The 9,876-nt window shown below is 64.7% G+C and overlaps 1 protein-coding gene across 1 annotated transcript in view; it reads left to right on the top strand.

Annotated features, from left to right (window-relative positions):
- Window positions 1-9,876, top strand: part of POLR2A (RNA polymerase II subunit A) — a gene marked incomplete at its 5' end in the record, with an annotated part of 22,848 nt that overhangs the window by 10,754 nt on the left and 2,218 nt on the right. The window contains 16 exons of the mRNA XM_026058668.1: window positions 53-386; window positions 765-859; window positions 1,189-1,392; window positions 1,963-2,185; window positions 2,579-2,762; window positions 3,327-3,498; window positions 3,748-3,853; window positions 4,348-4,553; window positions 5,078-5,302; window positions 5,711-5,957; window positions 6,252-6,352; window positions 6,889-6,993; window positions 7,503-7,685; window positions 8,241-8,444; window positions 9,068-9,254; window positions 9,703-9,816. Of these exons, the coding sequence (XP_025914453.1) occupies window positions 53-386; window positions 765-859; window positions 1,189-1,392; window positions 1,963-2,185; window positions 2,579-2,762; window positions 3,327-3,498; window positions 3,748-3,853; window positions 4,348-4,553; window positions 5,078-5,302; window positions 5,711-5,957; window positions 6,252-6,352; window positions 6,889-6,993; window positions 7,503-7,685; window positions 8,241-8,444; window positions 9,068-9,254; window positions 9,703-9,816 (2,890 nt within the window). The remainder of the gene's footprint in view (window positions 1-52; window positions 387-764; window positions 860-1,188; window positions 1,393-1,962; window positions 2,186-2,578; window positions 2,763-3,326; window positions 3,499-3,747; window positions 3,854-4,347; window positions 4,554-5,077; window positions 5,303-5,710; window positions 5,958-6,251; window positions 6,353-6,888; window positions 6,994-7,502; window positions 7,686-8,240; window positions 8,445-9,067; window positions 9,255-9,702; window positions 9,817-9,876) is intronic.

Raw genomic sequence — 9,876 nt, 5'->3', positions numbered from 1 at the left:
AGGGGAGGGGGGGGTGGCCCTGTGGTAATAGGGGGACTAGTGGGGCAGGTAGGAGGGGCACCTGGGGGGTGCTCCACGGAGGGCAGGAGGAACCCCGAGGCAGGTGACGGGGCTCCAGGGGCAGTTTAGGAGCCCCGGGGGCAGACGTTGGGGTGCCGGGGGAGGGGGACGGGGGTCCGGCAGCCCCCCGCTGACGCCCTCCCCGGCCCCCGCGCAGGTGATCGTGGAGAACGGGGAGCTCATCATGGGCATCCTGTGCAAGAAGTCGCTGGGCACCTCGGCCGGCTCCCTGGTGCACATCTCCTACCTGGAGATGGGCCACGACACCACCCGCCTCTTCTACAGCAACATCCAGACCGTCATCAACAACTGGCTCCTCATTGAGGGTGAGCCGGGGTGGGGGGGGGCCCAGGTGTCCGGGGGAGGGCGAGGTAGCCTTGGACCCCCTTCTCCTGCCCGTCCTTCCTCGTGACGGGGACCCAGGTGTCCGGGGAGCTGATCTGAACCCCCCTTTCTTGGTGCAACGGGGACCCAGGCATCCAGGGGACCCCTTCACCCCCCCCCTTGTGCGATGGGGACCTCCCCTTCCCTTGCTGATCAGCACCTATCCTAGCCCTTTCCCTCCCTGGAAGGTGTTTTTGGGGTGGGGGGCACCCTAGGGAGGTGAGTTATGGGGTGGGTGGCACCCCAGGGGACTGGGTTGTGGGTGGGGGGCACCCCGGGGTGGGGAACACCCCGCCTGACCCCTCCCCATCACCCTTCAGGCCACACGATTGGCATCGGGGACTCCATCGCCGACGCCAAGACGTACCAGGACATCCAGAACACCATCAAGAAGGCCAAGCAAGATGTCATTGAGGTGGGTGGTGGGGTTTTGGGGGCTCCCTGGTGGAGATTTGGGGTGTCCTCAGGGACGTGTTGGTGTCCTGGGAGGGTTTGGGGGTGCTCCGTGGGGTTTTGGAGCACCCTTGGTGATGTTGTGGTGTCCCAGCAAGGTTTTGGGGTGTTCCCTGGAGTTTTGGAGCACCCTTGGTGRTGWTGTGATGTCCCAGGAAGGTTTTGGGGCGCTCCCCCAGGGTTTTGGAGCACCCTTGGTGACATCGCAGTGTCCCTGCGAGGTTTTGGGGCACTCCCTGGGATTTCGAGGTGCCCCGATGACACCGTGGGGTGCCGGGGGGGGGCTGGCAGGTCATCGAGAAGGCGCACAACAACGAGCTGGAGCCGACGCCGGGGAACACGCTGCGGCAGACCTTCGAGAACCAGGTGAACCGCATCCTCAACGATGCCCGTGACAAGACCGGCTCCTCTGCCCAGAAGTCCCTCTCCGAGTACAACAACTTCAAGTCCATGGTGGTGTCGGGCGCCAAAGGCTCCAAGATCAACATCTCCCAGGTGCGGGGGTCAGCGAGGGTCCCCTTGGAGCCTGGGGGGCAGCAATGGGGTCACTATGAGGTCTAGGTGAGGGTCCCTGTGGGTTTTGGACAACCCTACAGAGTCTTTATGGGGATCTGGGTGTCCGTGGTGGTGTCACCTGTCTCCCAGGTACGATCTGGGGTTCCCTGTGGGGTCTGGGTGGTGCCAATGGGGGCCAGAGGGGTCTGGGAGCTCCCTATGGGGTCTGGGGGCTGCCGTTGGCCACCGGAAGGGTCTAGGGGGGATCCCTGTGGGGTCTGGAGGATCCAGTGGGACCCTCGCAAGATCTGGGGAGACTTGGAGGAGCTCTTGGWGGGCCCTATGGGATCTGGAGGGGCTCCTACGGATGCTGGAAGAATCTAGGAGATCCCTATGGGGGTCTGGAGGACCCTGTGAGGTCCTCACAAGGGTCTGAGGAGACATGGAGAAGGTCTGGGGGGTCCCTATGGGGTTGGAGGGTGCAGGGAGGCTCACRGGGAGGGCAGCACCACCCGCCGTGTCCCCGTGTCCCCCGGCTCAGCCCCGCGTCCCGTCCCCCCCCCTCCACAGGTCATCGCGGTGGTGGGGCAGCAGAACGTGGAGGGCAAGCGCATCCCCTTCGGCTTCAAGCACCGCACGCTGCCCCACTTCATCAAGGACGACTACGGCCCCGAGAGCCGCGGCTTCGTGGAGAACTCCTACCTGGCCGGGCTCACCCCCACCGAGTTCTTCTTCCACGCTATGGGTGGCCGTGAGGGGCTTATAGACACGGCCGTGAAGACCGCTGAGACCGGTGAGCCCCCGGGGCCGCTCCGTGTCACCCCTCGGGGTCCTGGGGTGCGTGGAGCCTTCCTGGAGGTCTCTGTGTCCCCAACGGGTTGCCCGGATCCTCCCCGGAGCTCCTCTGGGTCTCCCAGACCCTTCCTGGAGGCTCTCAAGGATCTCCAGACCCTCCCTGGAGCTCCTGGGGACCTCCCAGACCCTTCCTGGATCCCTCAGGGACCTCCCAGACCCTCCCTGGATCCCTCAGGGACCTCCCAGACCTTCTCTGGAGCTTCTGGGGGACCCCCAGAGCCCCCTGTGCCCCCTTTCTCCCTTCCCCAAAGCCCCTTTGGGACCCCTGGAGGTTCTCCAGGTCTCCCACCACCACCCAGACCCTGCGGGTGACCGCGTGCYGCCCTCGCAGGGTACATCCAGCGGCGCCTGATCAAGTCCATGGAGTCGGTGATGGTGAAGTAYGACGCCACCGTGCGCAACTCCATCAACCAGGTGGTGCAGCTGCGCTACGGCGAGGACGGGCTGGCGGGCGAGAGCGTCGAGTTCCAGAACCTCGCCACCCTCAAGCCCTCCAACAAGGCCTTCGAGAAGAAGTGAGCGGGGACGGTGTCATCCGGTGGGGTGGTGGTGGGGGGGGGAAATCGGCACGGTGTTGCTCCAGAGCGGGGTGTAATCTGGGGGAGGAATTGGCGTGGCAACACCCCACAGCGGAGTGCAGTCTTGAGGTGGGATTGGCTCCATGGTGGCCCGAAGCAGGGTGTAATATGGGGGGGATCGGCACGGTGATGCCCCAGAGAGGGGTGTAATCTGTGGGGAGGGATTGGCACGGTGTTGCCAGAGAGCAGGGTGTCATCTGGGGGGAGGGATTGGCATGATGTTGCCCCAGAGTTGGGGTGTAATCTCAAGAAAAAATTGTGGAGTGTAATCTCAAGGAAGAACTGGCACGGTGTTGTCAGAGCAGGGTGTAATCTCAAGAAAGAACTGGTATGGTGTTGTCAGAGCAGGGTGTCATCTCAGGGAGGAATTGGCACGGTGTTGCTCTGGATTAGGGTGTAATCTATGGGGGATTGGCACCCTGCCCCCAAGCCGGGTGCTTTTACGGGCGTGCCGGCGGGCCGTTCGTCCCCGGGTGACGGCCGGGGGTCCCCGCGCCCCAGGTTCAAGTTCGACTACACCAACGAGCGGGCGCTGCGGCGGACGCTGCAGGAGGAGATGGTCAAGGACATCCTGAGCAACGCCCACATCCAGAACGAGCTGGAGCGCGAGTTCGAGAAGATGCGGGAGGACCGCGAGGTGCTGCGCGTCATCTTCCCCACCGGCGACAGCAAGGTGAGCCCAGGCGTCCAGGTCCACCCGTTTGGGGGTGCTGGGTGTGGTCATGGCCCCTCTTTTGGGGTGCTGACCCTTATTTGTGACCCCCCTAGCTGGTGCTCCTTGACACTCCCCTGGTTTTAGGGTGCTGACTCCACCTTTTTAGGGGTGCTGACCCCCCCCAAGTGGTGCTCCTTGACCCTTCTCGATTTAGGGTGCTGCCCCCCTCCGTTTTGGGGTGCTGACCCCCGTTTCCGCCCCCTCCAGGTGGTGCTGCCCTGTAACCTGCTGCGCATGATCTGGAACGCCCAGAAGATCTTTCACATCAACTCGCGCCTCCCCTCAGACCTGCACCCCGTCAAGGTGGTGGAAGGTGAGCGAGGGGTCCCCCACGCCGCCGGGACGCCCTGGGGAGGGGACCCCCGTGACCCCCTGCGAACTGCTGGGGTGGGGTGCAGGATCCCCCCTACGATGCCTAGGAAGGTGCTGGGGCGGCTTTTGGCCCCCCGTGACCCCCAGGAAGATGCTGGGGGGCTTTTGGGCCCCTCGTGATCCTCTAGGAGATGCTGGTGGGTCTTGCCAGAACTCCTAGGATCCCCCAGGAAGGTGCTGGGGGGGTCTTGGCAGCCTCCTGCCGTCCCCAGGAAGGTGTTGAGGAGCTTCTAGGCCCCTCAAGACCCTCTAGGAGATGCTGGGGGAATCCTGCCAACCCCCACGATCCCCCAGGAAGGTGCTGGTAGAGCTTTTGGGCCTCCCATGACCTTCTAGGAGATACTAGGAGGCTTTCAAGACCCTCACAATCCCCAAGAAGGTGCTGGGGGTCCTTGCGGGCCTCCCCGTGACCCCCGTTCCGCCCCCCCGCCGCAGGGGTGAAGGAGCTGAGCCGGAAGCTGGTGATCGTCAACGGGGACGACCCGCTGAGCCGGCAGGCGCAGGAGAACGCCACGCTGCTCTTCAACATCCACCTGCGCTCCACACTCTGCAGCCGCCGCATGGTGGAGGAGTTCCGCCTCAGCGGCGAGGCCTTCGACTGGCTCCTGGGCGAGATCGAGTCCAAGTTCAACCAGGCCATCGTACGTGGGGCTGGGGGCTGATCCGGGGGTCTGGGGAGGGGTCCAGGGGGGCCTTCGATTCTCTCCTGGGAGAGATTGAGTCCGAGTTCAACCAAACCATCATACGTGGGGCAGGTTGGAGGGTCCTAGGGGGCAGATCCAGGGGTTCCCGGTGGTCATCAACTGGCTCTTGGGCAAGATCAAGTCCAAGTTCAACCAGGCCATCGTGCATGGGGTAGATCGGGGGGTCTGGGAGCAGATCTGGGGGGGTCCAAGGGTGCCTTCAGCTGGTTCCTTCACAAGCTCAAGTCCAGGTTGCACCAGGTAGTCGTGTAGGGGCAGATTTAGGGGTCGGGGAGGCAGATTTTGGGGTGTTGAGGGTGCCTTTGCCTGGCTTCTGGGTGAGATCGAGGATTTGGGGGATTTTTGGGACACGGCAGCTGTAGCATCGGGGTTGGGGGACACCCCTGGGGTCTCAGGGCGCAGCCTCCCCTTGGGTGGGTGCCCCCCATCCTGACAACCCCCTTTTTTTCCCCCCCCTCCAGGCCCACCCTGGGGAGATGGTGGGTGCCCTGGCAGCCCAGTCGTTGGGCGAGCCGGCCACCCAGATGACCCTCAACACCTTCCACTACGCCGGTGTCTCGGCCAAGAACGTCACCTTGGGCGTCCCCCGCCTCAAGGAGCTCATCAACATCTCCAAGAAGCCCAAGACGCCCTCGCTCACAGTCTTCCTCCTGGGCCAGAGCGCCCGTGACGCCGAGCGTGCCAAGGTGGGGGCACCCGTGGGTGGGGGGTTGCCCAATGGAAGGTCCCCACCACAAGCCCAAGTTGTCCCCGGGCTGTGTTGCACCGGTGTCCGTGCAGCTATGTGGTGTCCTTGTGGGTATGGGGTGGCCCTGGTGTCCCTTCTCCGTCTTCATGGCCACGTGGTGTCCTCACAGCCGTGTGGTGTCCCCTCTGCATCCCCATGGCCACGGGGTGTCCTCCCTGTGTCCCCAAGGCTGCAGGGTGTCCCAACGGCCATGAGGTGTCTCAGTTGTCCCCTCCGTGYCCTCATGGCTATGTGATGCCCCCGTGGCCATGGGGTGTCCCTTCTGCGTCCCTCACAGCTACGTGGTGTCCCCATGGCCATGTGTGTCCCTGTACTGTCCCCACACTGACCCCACATCTCCCCCCAGGACATCCTGTGCCGCCTGGAGCACACGACGCTGCGGAAGGTGACCGCCAACACGGCCATCTACTACGACCCCAACCCGCAGAGCACGGTGGTGGCCGAGGACCAGGAGTGGGTCAACGTCTACTACGAGATGCCCGACTTCGACGTGAGCCGCATCTCGCCCTGGTTGCTCCGCGTCGAGCTYGACCGCAAGCACATGACGGACCGCAAGCTCACCATGGAGCAGATTGCCGAGAAGATCAATGCTGGTGGGTGCCACGGGGGCCTTGGGGGGCCCAGGGGCTAGTGAGGGACACGTAGAGGGTCCTGAGAGAAGCAGGGGACATGTAGGAGGTCCTGGGAGGGACATGGAGGGCATTTGGGGGTCCTGGGGAGAGCATGGAAAGGTCTGGAGGGGCATTGGAGGAGGTCCTGGGGGGAGCAGGGGACAGAAAGAGGGTCCTGGAGGGGACATGGAGGGTATTTGAGGTCCTGGGGGGCTTTGGATGCCCTAAGGGACATTAGGGGGACCCCAGGCTGACCCCTGTGTCCCCCCCCCCCAGGCTTTGGGGACGACCTGAACTGCATCTTCAACGATGACAACGCCGAGAAGCTGGTGCTGCGAATCCGCATCATGAACAGCGATGAGAACAAGATGCAGGAGGTGGGATGGGTCCTTGTCACCTGCTGGGCTCCCAGGGGGTTGGGGACAGGACCCCGTCACCCTCAGGGATCCCCAGGGGTTGAGGGATGGGACCTGTCGCCCTCCGTGTCCCCAGGAAGACAGGGCTAGTGTCACCCTTGGTGTCCCTAGGACAGGGACGGTGGACAGGCAGACCTCAGGGTCTCCGGGAGGATAGGCAGGTGACGTGGTTTTTGTCACCTTCGGTGTCCCCAAGAGGACAGTGGGGATGTGACACGAGGTGGCAGATGGGGAACAGGGCTGGTGTCCCTAGGAGGATGGTGGGGATGGGACAAGGCTTGACAAGGAGGGGACAGGGCAGGCCAATGTCACCTTCAGCATCCAGGTGTCACCACCCTGGAAGGATGGTGGGGTCAGGGAGGGGACGAGGCTGGCGTCAATCTTTATGTCCTCAAGAGGATGGTGGGGATGGGTGGGGTACAAGGACTGGTGCCACCCTTCGGGTCCCCGGGGGGACGGTGGGGACGGGGGCAGGGCGTCACCCTCGGTGTCCCCAGGAGGAGGAGGTGGTGGACAAGATGGACGACGATGTCTTCCTGCGGTGCATCGAGTCCAACATGCTGACGGACATGACGCTGCAGGGCATCGAGCAGATCAGCAAGGTGGGGAGCACCCCTGGGTGCCAGGGGGGGACACGAGAAGGTCCAAGGCACCTATGGAGGTGCCCAGGCTCTTGATATGTGCCTGGGGGACACGTGGAGGTCTCCATGGGGGTGTTTTGGAGGTCCAGGCTGCTAGTGGTGGTGTCCGTAGGCCCAGGAGGTGCCAAGGAGCACCCATGGGTGCTCATGTGGGTGCCCAGGCTCCTAATGCGTGCTTAGGGTGGCCGTGAAGGTCTTCACGAGGGAGTTTTGAAGGTCCAGGGCGCTGATGATAGCGCTCATAGGTGCGTGTGGGTGTCCTGGGAGCACCCATGGGTGCTCTTGGGGGGTAGCCCAGCTCTTGATGCATGCCTGAGGGGCATATGGAGGTCTCCTGGAGGTTCAGGGTGCTGATGGTGGCGCCCATAAGCACGTGTGGATTCCCGTGGGCATCCTCGGGCGCTCAGGGTGCCCCGGGGGAGCACCCACGGGTGCCACTGAGCCGCTTCCACCCCCCCCCCGCCTTGCAGGTGTACATGCACCTGCCGCAGACGGACAACAAGAAGAAGATCATCATCACGGAGGACGGGGAGTTCAAGGCGCTGCAGGAGTGGATCCTGGAGACGGACGGCGTCAGCCTCATGCGGGTGCTGAGCGAGAAGGACGTGGACCCCGTGCGCACCACCTCCAACGACATCGTGGAGATCTTCACCGTGAGCAGGGGGCGGGGGGTGCGCACCGGGGGGGCGGGGGGACCCCTTCGGGTGCCGGGGCGCCTGGCTCCACGTTAGGGTGCTTGTAGGGACCTTTTGGGTGCCAGGACGCCTGGGTCCCCAGGAGTTTTAGGGTGCTTATAGGGGCCTGTTGGGTGCCCGGACGCCTGGGTCCCTGGGAGTGTTAGGACACCCATGAGGAGCTTGGACGCCTGGGTCCCCAGGAGTTTTAGGGTGCTTATAGGGGCCTTTCGGGTGCCAGGACGCCTGGGTCCCTGGGAGCACGTGGGACCCTCTTGGGTGCCAGGACGCCTGGGTCCCTGAGAACATTAGGGTGCCATGGGGGACCCGGACGCCTGGGTCCCTAGGAGCATTAGGATGCCCGTGAGGACCTGGTAGGTGTCCAGGAGCGTGGGGATGCCTGGACACCTGGATCCCAAAAGCACAAGGAAGCCCATGGATGCCCGGACGCCTGGGTCCCCGGGAGCGTGCAGGTGTCGCCGACGGGTGCCCGGACGCCTGGGCTCACCGTCGCCCGCGGTGTGTGGGGGGCAGGTGCTGGGCATCGAGGCGGTGCGCAAGGCCCTCGAGCGGGAGCTCTACCACGTCATCTCCTTCGACGGCTCCTACGTCAACTACCGGCACCTGGCGCTGCTCTGCGACACCATGACGTCCCGCGGCCACCTCATGGCCATCACCCGCCACGGCGTCAACCGCCAGGACACCGGGCCCCTCATGAAGTGCTCCTTCGAGGAGACGGTGAGTGGGCCACCAGCTTTCGGGGTGCCCTGAGGTCAGATTTGGGGTGCCCTGGTTGGATTTGGAGGTGTCAGGACTGCTTTTGGGGTGTCTTGGCCAGATAAAGGGATGATTTGGGTGCAATAGCCACGCTTGGGGTGTCCCAAGCTGGTCAGGGCCAAGTTGGGGTTACCCCAGTGGTTGTGGGGTGCCCTGGCTGGGTTTTGAGGTGCCCTGGGGCCACATTTGGGGTGCCCTAGCTGGATTTGGGGGTGTCAGAACTGCTTTTGGGGTGTCTCAACTGGATAAATGAGGATTTAGGCTGCAATAGCCAGGTTTGGGGTGTCACAAGTTGGTCATAGCTAAGTTGGGGGTTCCCCAGTGGTTGTGGGGTGCCCTGGCTGGGTTTTGGGGTGCCATGAAGTTGAATTTGGAGCGCCCTGGCTGGATTTGGGGGTGTCAGGACTGTTTCTGGGGTGTCTCAGCTGGATAAATGAGAGGATTTAGGCTGCAATAGCCACGTTTGGGGTGACCCAAGCTGGTCATGGCCAAGCTGGGGGTACTCCAGCGGCCGTGGGGCACCCCGGCTGGGTTTCGGGGCGCCCCGGGGTGCGATTCGGGGTGCCCCCTTGCCCGGCCCGCAGGTGGACGTGCTGATGGAGGCGGCGGCGCACGGCGAGAGCGACCCCATGAAGGGGGTGTCGGAGAACATCATGCTGGGGCAGCTGGCGCCCGCCGGCACCGGCTGCTTCGACCTGCTCCTCGACGCCGAGAAGTGCAAGCACGGCATGGAGATCCCCAGCACCATCCCGGGCCTCGGCGTCGGCGGCCGTGAGTCCCGGACGCCTGGGCCCCCGCCCCGCGGCGGGAGGGGAGGGGGGTGTCGCTGCGGCGCCCGGACGCCTGGGTCCCCGGGGAGGGAGGGAGGGGGATGATGCCCGGCGTGGAGATGACCAGCGCCATCCTGGGGTTTGGTGGCCGTGAATCCCGGACGCCTGGGCCCCCCGTGCCTGGGTCCCACTGGGGCCGGACACCTGGATCCCCCTGGATGGGATGGGGGCAGCCCGGACGCCTGGGCCCCTTGGGCGGGAGAGGGGACGGACCAGACCTGTGGGTCCCTCTGGGGTTGGACACTCGGGTCCCTTGGAGGAACTGGGGGCCTCCCGGACGCCTGGGCCCCCGGTGTGTGTGTGTGTGTGTGTGTGTGTGTGTGTTTGGGGCGAGGGACGTCCGGGGGCCTCCCGGACGCCTGGGCCCCCTGACGGTGGTCTCTCCGCAGCCACGGGCATGTTCTTCGGCTCGGCGCCCAGCCCCATGGGGGGGATGTCGCCCGCCATGACGCCATGGAACCAGGGTGCCACCCCCGCCTACGGGGCCTGGTCCCCCAGCGTGGGTATGTGGGGGGGGCCCCAGTAACGGGGGTAGGGGGGCACTGGGAGGGGTCTTGGGGCAG

Source organism: Apteryx rowi, unplaced genomic scaffold (genome assembly GCF_003343035.1).
Source record: "Apteryx rowi isolate R43461 unplaced genomic scaffold, aptRow1 scaffold_1494, whole genome shotgun sequence".
In the NCBI taxonomy this organism is placed as follows: Eukaryota; Metazoa; Chordata; class Aves; order Apterygiformes; family Apterygidae; genus Apteryx; species Apteryx rowi.
Note: the sequence above shows the minus strand (reverse complement) of the source record. Positions and strands in the feature narration are given on the sequence as shown.